The sequence below is a fragment of the Echeneis naucrates genome, chromosome 21 (assembly GCF_900963305.1).
Source record: "Echeneis naucrates chromosome 21, fEcheNa1.1, whole genome shotgun sequence".
Classification (NCBI taxonomy): Eukaryota; Metazoa; Chordata; class Actinopteri; order Carangiformes; family Echeneidae; genus Echeneis; species Echeneis naucrates.
Genome location: NC_042531.1, coordinates 4,760,755 through 4,779,010, shown reverse-complemented (window position 1 = coordinate 4,779,010; position 18,256 = coordinate 4,760,755). Strand labels below are relative to the sequence as shown.

The 18,256-nt window shown below is 41.2% G+C and overlaps 2 protein-coding genes across 2 annotated transcripts; both read left to right on the top strand.

Annotated features, from left to right (window-relative positions):
• The first annotated feature begins 162 nt into the window (after nt 1-162).
• ildr1b (immunoglobulin-like domain containing receptor 1b) lies at nt 163-7,163 on the top strand. The gene is made up of 8 exons (XM_029530497.1): nt 163-436; nt 2,385-2,555; nt 2,890-3,039; nt 3,251-3,370; nt 3,466-3,612; nt 4,199-4,324; nt 5,076-5,971; nt 6,347-7,163. The coding sequence occupies exons 1-8, from the start codon at nt 388-390 to the stop codon at nt 6,383-6,385; spliced, it is 1,698 nt and encodes a 565-aa protein (XP_029386357.1). The 5' UTR covers nt 163-387; the 3' UTR covers nt 6,386-7,163.
• Nucleotides 7,164-8,224: 1,061 nt separating this feature from the next.
• On the top strand, nt 8,225-18,027 carry me3 (malic enzyme 3, NADP(+)-dependent, mitochondrial). Its single transcript, XM_029530092.1, has 15 exons — nt 8,225-8,383; nt 8,762-8,987; nt 11,897-12,030; nt 12,171-12,320; nt 12,614-12,689; nt 12,779-12,940; nt 13,144-13,247; nt 13,319-13,428; nt 14,292-14,389; nt 14,552-14,665; nt 14,777-14,882; nt 15,438-15,580; nt 15,804-15,977; nt 16,144-16,242; nt 16,361-18,027. The coding sequence occupies exons 2-15, from the start codon at nt 8,763-8,765 to the stop codon at nt 16,520-16,522; spliced, it is 1,857 nt and encodes a 618-aa protein (XP_029385952.1). The 5' UTR covers nt 8,225-8,383; nt 8,762; the 3' UTR covers nt 16,523-18,027.
• Nucleotides 18,028-18,256: the final 229 nt, after the last annotated feature.

The window sequence follows — 18,256 nt, the reverse complement described above, 5'->3', positions numbered from 1 at the left end:
TCTCCAGCGAAGTAAAAACACTTTTCTTATAATTAAATTCATGCCACACCTTCACGTTTGTAGACAAAGTTGCTGAGATTGTTTCTGGTCAGGTGAAAATGACGGATTTGGAGAAAAGACATCCCGCTCTCTGCTCCCTCCTCCATGTTGTACCTGTCCGAGGGGGCGGAGTCAGTGATGTCACCTGGAGCCGGAGGGGCTCCGACACGGACGGGAACCGGCTGCTGGTTTTTGGTCTGTCCCGGTCGGTACCGATCCACATGCGGCTTTAGGAGAACAGCCGGCTTCGTCGGCCTTTTCGGGGTTGTGGGCGGATTGTGAGTCGGCCATAAAACAAAAAAAAAAAAAAAAGCGGGACGCTTCCGCGGAAGGAAAAAGATCGACGCGATGGGAAATGTGATACTGACGGTGCTGCTGCTGGTTCACCTGCCGACAGGTGAGTCTGAACACAAAGTACGATCTCCGCTTCATGGCCGTTTTCTTTTTATTTAACATATCTGCCGCTTTGTGTTTGCTGGAAATGTCCGAAGAAGCCTCCAAAGCAAACAGTCGAAACTCGTTTTTTTTTTTTTTTTTTGTGTCAAAGTTAATTATCGACACGGAACAAACAGCTCGAGGCCGAGTCACGTGACCACACGGCATTAGTCCTGTTCACGTTTATTTTGGATCACCTGGATCATTCCCTTAAATAGTTCAATAGGATTTTCTTTTTCATGCCAAAGCTGATAACTAACTAACTAACTAAATAAATAAATAAAGATAAAAGCGTAGGCCTGTTGAGTATTTGTAGATATCTGGACCAGCACCGGACCCACAAAGGTCTGACAAAAGTTCATTCCTCTAAACGGTGTGGAAAACTTTCCTTCTTAAATTTTATTAGTGGGATAATATTTGTGTAATAGCTCACATGTGTGTTAAATAACGTTTGAGTTACATAATTAACTGAAGTCTGACAATATTTCAAAACAACCATTAAGAGGCCCCGCTGAAATGAAAATCATTAATCAGATTAACCAGATAATTAATTTGTTGACTCAGTTTTTGTTGTTATTTTTTAAACCAAACCCCCCAAAAAACGCCCAAAAAGAGAAAAGCAGTTTAAGAGTTTGACACAAGTAAATTCACACTTTTCTTGAGTTTTTAATAAATGATCAAATTGGAGAATTGCCTGTTGATTTAACTGATTAAATAACTGATTATTCCACAGCGCAATGCTCAACGTAATTCATATTCAAGGCACTTTGGTTGAGATTTAAAATGGCCTAATTATAATTTTTCATAATTTAATACACCATGCATGTTGAATGATCTGCTCATGAACACGGATGTTAACCAGCTCCATTGATTCCTTTAAGTTTAATAATCTCCATTACACACAGTTCTCTGTGACCCGATGAACATCTAAACTCTTGGAGAGCTCTCTTGGACTTAAGTCTGAGATTTTAATTTTTGTTGTGGCAGGGATCACATTAGCGGATGCTTGTTTTGACACCAGACTGGATTTCAGATTTCAATTAGCTTTAGTTGATGCCAGTAGGTGAAGAGTTCACGTACTTTTTTCTTCCTACACAGTGTGAATGTTTGAATGGTGAAAAACAATTCAATGATTTGTGCTTTTAGTTTAAATGATTGTTAGTTAATAGATGTAATATAGATAATGACATGGCCTGACATTTTAGGTCCTATTCGCACTTAATTCAACAAGTTTAAAACTTCCTGTTGCAGCTGTATATTCATTCTGTTCATGGCTGCTTTATCATTTCAATTCTCCCTTGAGATTAAAATTTCTCATAGTTACTGATCAAGTATTGTATTATACTGTCAGAAGTTAACTAGTTCTTTTCAGTAAGTCAGAATATCATGTTGAGAACCAGCGATCTCAGGTTTTGGACCTGGCTGTAGATAATTCATAATAATTATTATTTGAGCACATTCTTATGATAGATCCAGCTTCTCAAACATCCTCTAAATGATTAAACTGAGCTCCTTTAGGATTGGAACTTTTGGACAGGCAGAGTAAAGCAATTTGTACATATCAACTCAAGCGTTGGCAAATTGTCGTTTTTGCCTCACTTCCAATGAATGAATTGGCCTTAAATACTTGAACAGTTGATCAATTGAGACCTTAGAAAACACTTTTCTCAGTTGCCTGTCATCAGCTTGTTTTCTCTCTCTCTCTAATTATGACTGACGGGCGTTTTCTAATGAAATAGTACACCTGTTGTGCACAGGGGAAGAGTAAACTTTTAACCTGTCTGGTCAGATTCTTTTCCGAAGAGCCGACCTTTAACAAAAACACGCAGCAGTGTTTTTGTTTGTAAAGTTACACTGAGAGTCGTGTGTCGTGTAGAGTGTTATTTCACGTTTTCTCCTCTTTGGATCAGAGCTTCTGTCCATCCAGGTGATCGTTCCCGAGACAGAAAGGCGAACCACTCTGTTTGCCTCAGTGATTCTGCGCTGTGATTATACAACCTCAGCACCTGCTCAGGATGTCCTGCTCACCTGGAGATACAAGTCCTTCTGTAAAGACCCAGTGCTGGAGTACTACTCCACAGGTGAGACTGCAGGGGTGCTTTAATGGGCCATAATGTAGCAAACTTTAAACCATTTATTTTAATGAAATGAAATGAAAATGTCTGGTTACATTAGTGATTGCTGTGTAAAAATGGTCCAGATTCAGCAGTGTAATCATAGAAGTTTTTAGACTCTATTTTATATAAAAATATGCCACCATAAAGAAAATATCCTAAAGCGTCAGCAAGAAACATTTGTATGTGCTGTTATTATTAACTAACATATATATATAGCCGTCTTGAGTCAAACTGACTCTGATATGAAAGAAAAGCTACAATGAATTGAACCCTTTTTGCTCTTTTCCTGTTTCTGAAGGATTTCAAGCTGCTCTGCAGCTGGGTCAGGACCCCTCCAATGACTGCCCCGACCGCCAGCGCACAGTCCGCACAGTGATCCAGAAGAGAGGCCTCAATGAGCCCATACTGGGTGCAGATTACAGAGAACGCAAAATTACCATTCAAAACAGTGAGTTTGATCCTTAATCCATAATAACAGCGCTGGTATTCCTGATTTCTTCAGCAGAACTGGAGAAGCTTCAGAGCCGGCAGATACAGATACCCAAAATACAAGATACACGTCTATCTATGAAGAGTTTTTCTTTCACGTTGCATTTTGTATGAAAAACCGTGCGTGTCGCTGTTTTGTTTGACTTCCACCTCACACTGTCGGTCAACAGAGGCTGACCTGGTCATCAATGAGGTGATGTGGTGGGATAATGGTGTGTATTTCTGCGCCGTCGATGCTGCCGGCGACACGACAGGAGACTCCGATCGTGAAGTCAAGCTCATTGTGTATCGTACGTCTCTCCAGCCGATAAGATGATTTGGTTTAAAAAGCAGACGTTTGGAGTGCAACAGTCAAAGTCAGTGACCGTGTTTCTCTTTGTTCCAGATTGGCTGACAGTCCTGCTTATCATCCTCGGTGCCCTGCTGCTTATCATGCTTTTGTGCATATGTTGCTGTCAGTGCTGCCCGCAGAAGTGCTGCTGCTACGTCCGCTGTCCGTGTTGTCCGCAGACATGCTGCTGCCCAGAAGAAGGTAGAGAGGCAAATTTACCCGAGCCAGTCAGGAGCCACACGTCTAAATACAGTGGAGGAAGAATTATTGTTTTATTTTTTTTTTATTAAAGTAACTTCGAGATGTCGCTTGAGTAGAAGTATGGATGTGTTACAGACTGTGTGTGCTGAAACTTTGCTGTTCAGTAGAATACGTACCAGTATAGTTATCGTTATCGTCTAAGCCTAACCCTAATGTTAGAGCAGTTCTGATGTTAACTTCTTTATATGCAAATGAGTCAAGTAATCTAAACAACACATCATGTTTTATGAGCAAATGAAAGGTTTTGCATTTTTGTTGTTGAAATGGACAGGTATCAGTGATTTGAATTTTAAATTAGCTATAAACCAGAAGTGCTCAAACAAACTATTTATATATGAAAGTAATTCTAGTTCTAAGTATCTTACTTGAGTAAAAGCTCTAGGTCGTTCATATCATTTTTCATTGATCCTAATGTTGTTGTGGTTTTTATTAGTCCTGCTAAAATCCTACAACTCACAAGTTCAAGCCCAAAAAGCAACATTTAGCCAGTCAACCACCGCTCTTGTCTTCTCTGCTGTGATTTCAGTTGTGATGCAGCACAGGAGGCTGCGGGAGGCTCAGAAGGCTATGGCTCCCTGGATGAATGGCCAACCCATCTACGCTCCCATCAGCTCCAATGCCTCCTCCAAGGGCGTCCCCATACTGTACTCAGGTGAGGGAGACAAAAGCACAATAACAACTCTTGTGATCCTTTGTTGCATGCTTGCTCATATTCAAGGGTGTGTTGTTTGAGTTGGTTTCATGAGCGGGTGGAAAGGTGCTGTCTTTGATGTTTAGCTCTCATAGTTATGTCACCTAAAGGGTAAAACTCTGGGCTAAAAAAAAGAGCCAAACCTTATCTTTAGATCTTTTTTATTTACTAGTCATCTGGATTCATTTCATGTAAAAGACATTTTTGTCATTAATCAAAAATATAGAAGAATATTAGAGATTAATCCCCTTTTCTAGATTTAAGCACCACAAAACAGCAGATACACAAACGCGTGACTGACAAACATGATTTACACTTTTAGAAGTGTAAATACTGGGAACAGGTAGCCACAAACACAATGCCAAATGAGAGCTAATGTTTCTCATCATCTGTCAAGAATCAATTCAATTCACAGAATCTTCTTTTGGTGACAAGGTGATATGTTTGACTTCCATTGATCCAACGTGCAGCTTTCTTGAGAGAATTGTCAATAAACTAGTTTCATAAATAAAACTGCAAAACCAATCAAATGAGCTTTTGACAGGAAAACAATAAATAGATGGACAGCTGAGGCTCCTCCAGTTACAGTTAGATAGAATTAGTTATAATCCTTGTTTTTCCTGTCCCCTGGTGGCCATTAAACGTGGGGTTAAAGGTCATCTCTCCAGCTTATTTCATAAACTCTGAACATTTTCTTTACTTTTTTTTCCAGGTTCCTTGTCAGAATATCCCACCAAAGAAAACTTTGCCATGGCTCCCATGCAGCTGTCTCCTATGGTCCTGCAGCAGCAGCCCCCTCCTCCTCCACACCATATGAACGGCAGCGTGCATGGCAACACTCAAGGCCATAACCAGATGCTGGACTACCTGGAGAACCAGGTTCGGGGGTTGGATGTGGCACCCCAAATGGCGCCACCTGCAGTCCAGAATATACATCCGTTACAACTGCAGCCTCAAATTCAGCCCCAACTGGCTCCTCCAGCAGTTCCCTACACACCCGGACCCCCAAGTATGCTTTCCGCTTTGGATGAAATGGGGGTGAGAGGCGTGGAGAGAAGGGTGATCACTCTGCCTCCGATCATCCAACGTGTGGCCAGCTTTTCCTCTCGGAGGGGGCCTGGAGGTGGAGGTGCAGCCCGGAGTGCCCCCAGAATCTCTAGTCAGTCCAGTGGGAGTACAAATCGCTCTGGAGGAGGTGCCTCCCAGGACAGTCGTAGGTACAGAGACAGAGCTGTCCCACCTTCCCGGCGGGAAGTCATGTTTGATTACAGCGATGACTCCAACTCAGACAACAGGCGAGGAAGAGCGCCATACAGCGGCTCGAGAAATGAGGGAGGAGGCTCCGGAGGGAGGCGATCGGGTGGATCCAGACCTCAAAACCGAAGTCGCAATGGTCTGATGGAGGAGCTCCGCAGCAAAGCGTCTCGGAGGGAGAGAAGCTATTCCCCTCCTGAGCGTCACAACGGATCCTGGAGCTCAGACGAAGAGTACAGCAGGAGACCTACTGGAGGGAAGGGGAACGGCTGGCCAGAGAAGCCCCCCAGCTACTTCTCCATTGACATCGGGGCTGGAAACAGCAACGGCCGGAGGAACCAGAACCGCCTTTCTGTAAGAAACCACATACACAGACAGTGACAAACAGAACCTAAAACTCTGAACTGGACATCTGCTCCAAGCGATTCTATGTGTGTCGCTGCTGAGACTTCTGTCCTTCATCACTTTTTAACCATATTAGTAGCATTTAAACAATAAGGTTGACATTTGTGGGTTTCCTGAAATGTCTTAAAAGCTATTAGATGATTTGCCCTGAAATGTGGTGAAGACCATCATGGTCCCCTCAGGGGAAACTTTAATAACGTTAGACATTTCTTAACCTTTCTTGTAGCACCATCATCAGGTCAATAATTGATGTTGTCCAATACTTTGGGTTGTGATCACTTTTATCTCCCTCTTTAATTTAACTTTGTCACTTTTCTCTTGCAGGATAGAAGCTCCCGTAGTGGACCCAGTGTAGTCATCTAAAGCATTTCCATTTTTCAAAGTTTAATTTAATTTTTTATTTTATTTTTTTTACATTTTCCTAAATGTTTCCAGAATGGTGAAAATGAAGATAAATTGCAGGTAACTTCTGTTGCCTGTTCCATCAACATGGAAGGACATTTTTTTTGCTGTACTCTAAACCTTTTGTATGGAAAAATATTTCATTTGAAGGAGTTCTTCGTAAGGCAACAATTTTTATGTATAAATGAAAACTGCTCAGTTGTGGCTGTACGCTTCAAATGAGGTGCAGCTATATTAAGTCTGGTTTTCTCGTTATCAAGGTGATTAATATGACTTTTATTCTAGTTGCATTAATTGTAATTTGTATTTCTTTTCATCTGGTGATGGATAAAATTATCCTTTTTAGTGCTTGTGCAGTAAACGTCAAACAGTTTGAAGTACGTTTTTATCTTTATTTATCTCTCTCAGTCAGAACATGCCATGTGTGCTTTTGTAGACAGATGCAGTGTATTTGCTTTTTTATATAGAATTTCCTATTTTTGCTGAATTTCTTGTACTACTTAAAGTAATTTTTTTCTTAATCCATAAGATATTAGACTAACAGCTTTGGAAAGTACACTGCAAGTACAAATGTAGAACAATGGACAGAGTCAGGGGAGACTTGTGAAGGTTTGCTGTATGCTTTGAATGAAGACCAAAATATTGGCATATAAATACAATTATGATTTTCTGGAATGTCCATTAAGCATGAATAGACATGCCATGACATGTTTTTAATAAACCTTTTTAGATACAGCTACCAACGGAGTGGGTCATTTTCTTATGTTTTATTTTAAAGATATTAAAATGTACATATGTGGGCCTTGTGGTTTTACTCATTAATATTTTATACATGTCAAATAATATTAACATCAGGAGCTTTGAGCATGTCTCTCTCCACCTTGTTACATGTAGTGGTAATAAATAACCACTTATATTTACTCAAGGGTTCAATGTAAGTAGTTTTGGGGTACTTCTTCTCTGCCGAAGTATAATGTACTTTTACCCCCATATCTGTTGAACAATTGTAGTTACTTGTTACTTTAAAGTCCAAGATTTTACCCCACAAAAAATGTTTGTCATAAAATATGCTGCATTGTGATATGACTACTACTACTACTCAACAATATCGAAACATTAAATCAGCTCCACCTCAACCAAACACTACATTAAAGCAGAACTTGTGAAAAAAAAAACAGGACAGTAATGATGATACAGTAATATGACTAACAGGCTGCGTAAAGAATACTTTCATGAACTTCAGGTGTTTTTCTGACGACACAGTGTACTTTTACTTGACACTACTTTAACTTAAATTTTAAAGAATGAATGAATGAATTTCTCTTGGCAGGTTTTATAGTTATAGACCTGTTACTCCAAATAAATGATGCACTGTTAACTATCATAAGAGGCCTGTCTGATCTTTAGTTTTAGGCTTTTATTGTCCTATTCCAGTGACTCTGACTGGGAGAAGCTGGTCAATCCAGCAGAGGGAGCTACAAACTGTAATGCATTTATGGACAGAGGTCCAGAGATCTTCTGTGCATGACTAAGATTTAAACTATGTTTTTTTTTCTCTAAGCTGGATGTTATGGAACAATGTTAATCCATGGAAATCTCACCATAGCAACAATGGCACACAGTGCATGATGATTTAAGAGAAGTGTTGTTGTGTTAGTGAAGGTTTGTGTTTACGTTGTAGGAACCGGAAGTGGGCCGGGTGTGGGGGGGGGGGGGGGGCGTGGTCTCCAGATGCTGCTCTGTGATTGGCTGCCCCGTCGCTCTGAAGGGCTGGGGCTGGCCGGCGGAAGTGAAGACGCCGAAGTGAAGGGCTGCCGGACCAGCTGTTTCCCAACGATCCTCCGCAACATCCACACAGCTACAGCCGAGCAGCACCTCAGGGAGCATCTCCTGTGAAGGTCCAAGTCCGGTTCGGCAGCTTCACCTCACGTCCTGGGTTTTTTTTTTTATTTATCTCAGGTAAAACGGCACCGACGTCTCTTTAGCGTCTAAGCTAGCTAGCGTTAGCCGCGACCGTTGCTGCATAAAGAAAACAGTGAATTGTGATAAAAACCCGCCGGCTGAGAATTACACTTATCTGCTGTCGTGATGCCTCACACGGCAGCAAATAAGTGTGAGGACGCTGAACACATCGGCTGGAGATTTAAAGTCCACAATCCTACTGTGTCTGCGTTGTTGTAGTGTTTTCATCAGTGTAATGAATGGCTGCAGGTTGTTTACCGGAGGACAGACCTGCTGACTGAGCGGTATGCTCGGCACGTCTCCGGGTCGAGCTAGGACTTAAAAACAGCCCTGCCACCTAAACCCCAAAATATCGTGTTGGTTGTGTTTTTGCAGCATGAACTCCCTCTCGGGAAGAGCCGCCCTGGGTCTGTGCAGGCGGACGGTAGCTGGCGGGGTGAGGGTCTTCACCGGGCCCGCCGGGCCCCCAGCGGGGATCCCGGCGGCAGACAGGGCCTCTCTCCGGGCTGTGCGGCTCTGCCACTCCGGGACGAACCGCAAGGTCAGCGTCAGCACCAAGAAGCGGGGCTATGACATCACCAGAAACCCGCACCTCAACAAGGTGAGCCCTGCCGTTTCCTCACAGCCACCAAAACAAATGATTTTTCTTAAAACTCAAAATATCAAGGCCATTAAGGACATGAGGTGCCGTCAGTTTGTCACATATGAATATAATGCAGTAGACATAAGGCCTGTCCGTTTTTCTATCAAGGCTGTATCTCTATAATGATTATCCACATTTCTGCTTTATCTACCGACTGCTTCCTTGATTGAATAATTATCTTCTGCTCTATAAAATGTTATGACAGTTCACAAGGTGTGTTATCTTTTGTCTAACAGACAGCAACACCCAAAAATATGCACTTAATCATCATAATGGACTGAGATTCACATTTCACCACTGCAGTTATTCACATTTTGTCAGGTTTACTTAATTTTTGTGCACAATCCTGCATCAAAATACGTATGAAAAGTATTAATAATAACCACTAGGAAAAAAATAATTACACAGTCATACTAACTGTATATGTATGTATAGAAAGTGGGCTAATTCATGCCTTCTTTAACAAATATGCTCACCTGAACCTGCACCGCATTCACATGACTGTGTCTACATACAACACAACGCCCACATCCTATAGTGGTGGAACATATATAAACATGGAATACCATACAAGTGCCATATTTACACATTAGGAGTGCTATGTGGATGTCACAGCTCCTATCTGCATTGAGATAGTCTCCCTTTGGATTCCTCCAGCATTATTGGACCACTCTGCCTCCTCTCAGTCTCAAGAAAGCACAAGAAATATCATCACGTAGCCTGAAGGGGAATTGGTGGCCTACTATGATTATCCTGCTTTTATAGTTCATATTCTTTGAGACATCCTGATGTCATTGAATGACAAATAGTACTGCAACACCACGGAATGTCCTGCTTTCAAAGTCACCGCATGGAAATAATAGTATTTTTGAAGTTAGACAGACAACATGTTTCTCCTCAAGATCAGGCTGCAGCCTTGACGGCGCTAGAGCTGATCTAAAAATGAACATCCACCATGTGACTCACCAGGGGTTTTACAGAAGGGTTCCAAAGTCTGCTTAAACAGGGAATTCTTTTTTTCCCTGCATGGCTGTTCTGCGAGGATAGATAGTGAAGCTTCAGCTGGTTTTACTGCTTTGATTTAGGCTGATAGAAGGTCAGCCACAGTTCCTTCCCTGATGTATAGTCAGCAGTTACATGCTGTCTCACAGGTCAGTTTTGTGCATGCAATCAGAAAACAGAGCCATAGTCTTTAGCAAAAGTTAAACATAATTGTTTTGTTTTGTGTATTCTTCGTTTTATGAAATTCACTGCTGTTAAACAACTCTTAGCTGTGGTCTCATGTGGCTTTTATAACGTTTGTGTGATAGTACCCCCTCTGTTTTCATTATATTTTGCTCTGTATATTATATAATGCATCCCGGTACCTATATTTGCACAACCAGAACACAAGCTGTCATTCTCTCCCAAATTACACACTGATTGCAATAACTTGTGTACAGACTATAAAAGAGCTCATAATTAAATAATTAATTTTGTCATAACACAGTAAATCAGGATAAGGTTTGACCTGGGCTCATTTGGAAAGTTTATCTCATACTTTGACTCCATTCCTTGTGTATTGAAGTAGCTTGTAGTCCATAAATCCTGGTTAGTGGCACTTAAATTTGATGCTTCTTTACCTGCTCACTCTAATAGGTTTAGGTTAATCCTGTTAACTCAGTAATGTTAGTGTTAGTAGATCTACTGTGCACAGGCTCAGGGGTGCCTGAAGACCATAGCCTCTGTGTCAGTTGACTCTTAGTCTTGTAAGAAAGTTACACAACTGACACACAATTATAAAATACAAACACAAAAGAACTACAAAAGGAAAAGACAATGATAAAAAAAAAAACTATAATTGTTTGAAGGCGACCCAACACAACTAATGCAAAAATGACACAAATGGCTAGAAAGAGATTTGAAATGGGACAAGGCCTTTTACATGTGAGTGCTCCGGGGCCTGTTGCTTTAAAATCCACCTGTTGTATGTGTGAACAGTTTTCCATCCACATTGATGGCTTTTACTTGATCTTTTTTTAAATGTCCTCCACGTTGACTTTGTCTTGTGTCTGGTATTTTAGGCATGTGTGTATCGACATATCTCCTCTGAATGGCTTCTGTGAAACAGACCATGTGCTCTACAGGGTATTGTTGTTTGCAGCTACAGTAAGAGTTGCTATAAAGTATGCAACTTAAAGCTGTGCAGTGTCGTTCAGCTGTTCATCAGAACTCTTGAATGGGAGGCGTCACAGGCGAATGTGATGATATTCTGAGTGTACGCTGTGGTTGCTGTTGGTAACCAAACAATAAATGGAGTATCACATTTCACACCCGACTCCACTGGTATGAATAATTTACCTGGAGAATGGGTGTGTTCACAAAAACACAGCAACACACTGAAACCAACATACTCCCATTTAGGTCAGTGTTTCCGCTGACATGCAACAATCAAGGAAACAGAGAGAGTGATAAAGCAGAGAGGAAGAAAGAAGCTGAGCTGACTGGGGAGTGAGGTCAGGCTCCCACACTATTGGGCAGAATAAATAGATTAAACCTCCCCTCTAATCACTGCCAATGACAAGACAAGAGCAGAGATGTTATCCATAGTCAGACAGCATGCCTGAGTAAAAGTATATCTTATTCACTGCCCTCACTTATGTTCACACTGTAAGACTTTTCAGAGTGGCCTTTCACCACCACTGTTTCCATTTGGATTAGAGACATGCATAATTTTGAGGGAAAGACCAAGCAGACCACTCCATTTTGTTGTAGTTGTGAGTCACACCGTGATGACTAACACATGAGTCACTGTGGTTTGGGTTGTATGACTTCTTATTTGGTTTGTAGACTTCATGTTGCGTAACCTCATTCCTTCCACCATGCAGGGAATGGCATTCACCCTGGAAGAGCGCTTACAACTGGGCATCCATGGCCTGCTGCCCCCCTGTTTCCTCTCACAGGATGTGCAAGTCCTGCGTGTCATGAAGAGCTATGAAACACGCACCAATACCCTCGACAAGTAAGAGCGCAGGCTGAAGAAAGTACGCTGATGTCTTGTTCGATACATTCACACTGCAGCAGCAGATTAAGTTAAATGAGCACTTAAACAGTCCCCGTGGAAAAATGTTTGTTTGAGCGACTTCTCTCTGCCTGTCTCAGGTACATCCTGTTGATGGCGCTACAGGACAGGAACGAGAAGCTGTTCTACCATTTGTTGACATCCGACATTGAGGAGTTCATGCCCATCGTGTACACCCCCACCGTTGGCTTGGCTTGCCAACAGTACGGACTCGCCTTCAGGAGACCACGGTGAGAATTTACAGAGGACCTTTTGTTGAGCCGTTACCTAATTCACACCTGTTCAAATGTCCTTTTCACAAGCAAAGGATGACACTTTTCATATTTTGAGCCATTAAAAAACATTTTTTTTATCAGAAAAAATATTTCAACAATGTATTTTTAAAAAAGTATAAAAAGTGCTCTCAATAAAACTCTGCAGGTTTGTCAGAAATTTTGTTTCATCAAAGGAATCAAATCTTTAATCACAGCTCTGCAGTGCTGCCACTATTAACATTTCATTAATACAAATGACTTGATTACAGAGGACTCTTCATTACTATTCATGATAGAGGCCACGTCGCCACCATGCTCAACTCCTGGCCGGAAGAAAACATAAAGGTGTGTGTACAGACACATGCTGCAGTTTGTCCCAGTGTCCCAGACAAGTTGATAGTGCATCATTACAATGGTGATGTGTGTCTGTGTAGGCTATTGTGGTGACAGATGGGGAGCGTATCCTCGGCCTGGGTGACCTGGGCAGCTATGGGATGGGGATACCTGTTGGGAAACTGGCTCTCTACACGGCCTGCGGAGGTGTTCAGCCACAGCAGTGTCTCCCAGTGCTGCTGGATGTTGGCACAGACAACCAGGTGATCTTCAGACGGGGTGTTATCAGTGTTTATGAGCTGTAGCAGCACTTTGTTATCTGTCTCTCTTCAGCCGTCCTCGAGTCCGTATCTGATAAGTTTAGAAAACTACAGATTACTTGTGTGGTCACTGGAGATTCACAGACATGATCAGAGCTTAACGGCTCCCATTCTTTTACTGATTAAGTGTAATATTTTTGGTCCAGACGCTGCTCGATGATCCCCTGTACATTGGACTCAAGCACAAGAGAATCAGAGGGAAGGAGTATGATGACCTGATTGACGAGTTTATGCAGGCTGTGACGGACAAGTGAGTGGAAACATGAATGAACAGAAAATGTGAACGTGATTGGTGTCTGACTGTTCACTGTCACATCGAAGGTACGGGATGAACTGTCTGATTCAGTTTGAGGATTTCGCCAACAGCAACGCCTTTCGCATCCTTAACAAATACAGGAATCGATACTGTACCTTCAACGACGACATCCAAGGTACAACACCACTTTCAGGACCTTTTTACTCTAATGTCTTTAGCCATCAAGCAACCAGTGTATGTATATAGTAATTGGTCATCTGTTTCCCAGAATTTCCACCAATCACAGGAGGAAGATTTAAAAATAGGCCACATTCAAATGGGATAGTTGGTTGATAAAGTTGTTTCCAGATTTAACCACTCTAACACCAAGTATAAACCATATGTGACTCCCAAGTCATATTTTTTTTTTTTTTTTATTAAAAGCTGCATCTTGCTGGTATGGAGTTGATGATTAAACTTTAATAGTACAGGTCAGTACAGTACAGTCAAGTTTGCTGCTATTTTTATTCTTTTATCTATTTATTTTTTTGGGGGTGGAAAGATAGCTGAAACTGATGGGGGCAGCATTGTGGTTAGAGCGGTTAGAGAGGCCTTTCTATGTGGAGTTTGCATGTTCTCCCCGTGCCTGCATGGGTTTCCTCCAGGTAGTCCGGCTTCTTCTCAAAGACATGCGTTTCGGTTCACTATTGCAGCTCTAAGTTGGAGTTACTCTAAATAAGATGCAGTATATGTATGTATGAATGAATAAATAAATGAATGAATGAATGATGAACTGAAACTTAAAAATTCACTTAAATGCAGAATTATGAAACCTGCACTTTCTGTCAGATTTTGTGATGTAAATCAGTGTCTGCCTGACCACAAGGGGTCACTAGATAGATTTTGAACGTAGTAATGGAGGGAAAAATCTGAGTGGATTTCTGGCCTCCGCTAAAAGAATTTGCCACTTTAGATGGTCCTAAACTAATTCTGCGTCATTCTAAATGACAGTCCTATCATATATATCCTGCTATTTAATTGAATTTCTTTTTCTTTCAGGCACTGCCTCAGTAGCTGTTGCTGGAGTCTTAGCAGCTTTGAAGATCACCAAGAATAAGCTGTCTGACCACACTTTTGTGTTCCAGGGAGCAGGCGAGGTGAGAAGATCTAATAATCAGGATTTTGCTGTGTTTCAAAATGAAATTAAATGGACTTAATCGCAGAGAGAGTGTATTTTAGATTCAAAGCTAGCTGAGGTAGGAAACTCTTTGACTTTTTTTTTTTATTATTATTATTTTTTTTTTTCTTTTCCCTCCCAGGCTGCTCTGGGTATTGCTCATCTCCTTATAATGGCCATGGCCAAAGAGGGGTTAACTAAAGAAGAGGCAGCCAAAAGGATCTGGATGGTGGACTCGAAGGGTCTCATTGTGAAGGTAATGTGGACCTCTCGCTTCTTAGTCCTCTCAGATAATTCCTTGTTTGTGAATCACCAAACTGCTCCATGTGTAGTTTAAATAAAAGGTAGTTTTTTTTTTTTTTTTTAGGGACGGAGCCACCTGAACCACGAGAAGGAAGAGTTTGCTCATGAGCACCCACACCTGAAAACTCTGGAGGAGGTTGTGCACACCCTCAAACCCACGGCTATTATAGGTGAGCTTACCTGAATGTGAGGTGTGTACGAGAAGTGGGCCATAGCACTAAATATCCTGAGGTATCCCTCAACAGACGTTTTCACTGTCATATCTAAAACCCTTTTGTAACCTGCATTGTTTCTCTCACCCGTTTATGGTATTACCTGGCCAAGTTGAGGAAAAACAGAGAAACCTGTTAAAGGTGAATTTCTTTCCATCCAACTCAACAAAATAACAACTCGGTAATCTGCTATAAATCAACTAATTCCCCCGGTTTATTTAATTTAATTGAATATCTCCAAGTTTACAGCGCTTGTTAGAACTGTTATTTTCAGATTCAAAATCATAACATGTGGTTCAATTTAACATCATCTGTGTTTTGAGACTGAAGAAGAAATCATGAGAAAGTTATTAATGTTCAGGTTAGATATTATAATTTTAAATCGATCTTGATAATAATTATCCCACGTGATCTGAATCCCACAAATGTCGCCATTGTTCACATCATCTCATCAGCGCTTGTTAAAGTTAACACATTTCTTTTGGATCAATTCTCTTTCTGTTCTGTGTGAAGGAGTGGCTGCTATTGGAGGAGCATTTACTGAGAAGATTATCAAAGACATGGCGTCCTTCAACGAAAGGCCGATCATCTTTGCCCTGAGTAATCCTACCAGCAAGGCAGAGTGCACAGCAGAGCAGTGCTACAAACTCACTGAGGTAATGTGCTGATTACAGATATATGTTTCTCGTTGGTTTAAAATTCAGTAGAGATACTGAATAATTATGTAGTTGACGGACATGGCCAGAATTGGTTTAGTTGGATCAAATACCAGCTTCGCATAACTGAACACCACTGTCAGGTCAGTTAAGTTAGATTTAACTGACCTGACACTTTAAGTCACCATGATCTCGCTCTCTTCCTCATCTCATCTGTGATCAGGGTCGTGGTATTTTTGCCAGCGGAAGCCCGTTTGACAAGGTGACGCTGGCTGATGGACGCACCTTCTACCCCGGGCAGGGAAACAACGCCTACGTCTTCCCTGGGGTGGCGTTGGGTGTGATAGCCTGCAGGGTGCGGCACATATCTGACGACATCTTCCTCACCACAGCAGAGGTACAGTAGTTCAGTCACTTACTTACTTACTTACTTATTTATTTATTGATTGATTGATTGATTGATTGATTGATTGCAACAGCATTGTAATGAACTTCCTGATCACATCTATTATGAGAAACAGTTTCTGCTTCAAATCAAAGAAATTTTATGCTGTCACTCTCAGGCGATAGCTGACATGGTGACAGAAGAGCACTTGGCTGAGGGAAGACTTTATCCTCCTCTGAGCACCATAAGAGAGGTGTCCTTCAAGATCGCAGTGAAGGTAGGTGTACGTTCAACCACAGTGCCAGTCTCACATTCAAAGTATAATGATATAATGTGCATTATCACTCCTGACGTACAGTATACACTCTTCCTTACCACCTCTGCTTCTCTGCCAGGTTGTCAACTATGCATATAAACACAACATTGCTTCACTGTACCCAGAGCCTAAAGACAAGGAGGCATTTGTGCTGTCCCATGTCTACAGTCCTGAATATGACTCCTTCATTCTGGACACATACAACTGGCCACAGGAGGCTATGAATGTCCAAGATGTGTGATCCTGACTTCCTTATTAATGTGTAAACTTAAAGGGGATCTATTATGCTTTTCCTAAATTTCCGTCATTTATATGAAGTTGAATGTCATATTAAACATGGCCAAAGCTCAACTAATGAGGTAAAAGTCATCAGACAAAAGCTCAGAGATACTCTGAACACTGATTTTCTGACATCAGTTCATCGTGGATGTCTTTGTACAGCCACAGCTCGTCCTCCCAGAACAGCACACTTGAAGTGAGACACTAAGGAGATGATGACTAACATTTCCTTGAGAGATGTCCTGCTGCAGATGTCTGATGTTGTTCACTGTACAGACAGATGCTACTTTCATTATTTTTAGTGAGTTAGTGGCACAGTTTGCTTCAGTAAGCTTGGGGAGATGCTAAGAAGCACTGGGTGTGCTGCCCCTCAGATGTTCAGCCAATTAGAGGAAAGTGTGAAGACGTCAAGTCATTCAAAGTTACTCCAGAGTAATCCCAGAATAAAACTAGAGCCAGAAATAATCATAGTAGGTCCCCTTTAATCTGCTGCCTCAACATCGCATCTAAGTTCTGCACAGAGAGTCTGCCAATAAGTCTCGCATTTCTATTTTTTTTTTCTTAAAAAACAATTCTTCAAATTTCAGTATGTCCCAGGTTTGTTCAGTTCAACACATACTACTCATTATGAGTTAGTTGATATTAAACCAACCACATAGTGTATACAATACTGTATATTGTTAGGGTTCTATGTCAGCCTTTCATGTATATGTTTGTTTTTATTTTCAAGTGCTGTATGCTTAAATTATTTTAATCTTTTCTGCTTTAAGCTCTGACCAAGGGAAATATTTTACGTCTGTACAACAGCATATCGAAAATCATAAGCATGTTCTCTGTGACTCCTCACTAGATTTCCCAGCTAAAATGTAGTGCGTGTGCAGTGGCTCAGTCTGTTTCTGAGAGGAATCTGATGTGGTGCATGAAAACAGTGGCGGCTCACAATTATGCACACTGCTCTATGTTGTCCTCTCAAAAATCACCAGAGGACTCATTATGAAGTATAGTCTAAAAAATGAAGTGAAACTCTTAGTGCCTCTTCCTGTGTGAACTCAGGACATCACTGCTCCAGAATATGAATTTGTCCGTTGGTTATTCTCACAGCTGCTGCTTCACATTTTGTACTCCTGTCAATGTATGCACAAATTTAAAACCTGCAGAAAGTACTCAAAACACTCCAGGATCTGTATTTCTGTTTTAACATCTTTAGACAGTCATGATAAGAAAAAAAAAAAAAGGTTTTGCTGTTGTGTTATGCGTTGTTTGGCATTGAACGTGAGTATCAGGATGGTTTTCTTGTTGCTTTAGTTGTGTACAGAGTTCTGTATGTTGTGTTTTTTCCAAAGTTACTGACAAACTGTATCTTTTATTTGTGGAGAACATAATTCTCAGCAAGCTTTTGTACTGAGGGGCACTTAAAGATTTCAAATGAAGAATGAAACTTTTTAAATAAAATTATTAGAAAAATGAGTTATTTGTTACATTTAATCAGTTTTCAAAGAGCAATTTCATTTAGTAGCTACAATTCGAGCACTTCAGTGATTTATGCACACTTAATTTGAATTTTATTACATTTTTTTTTCTTGAAGTTGACACATTGAACCTGAGATGTGTTACTGTCTTTGCTTGGGCTACACTGCTCCCTGCAAGTGGAAGAGGAGAGTGAGTGACAGGAAACAGAGCAATGCAAGGAAGAAAC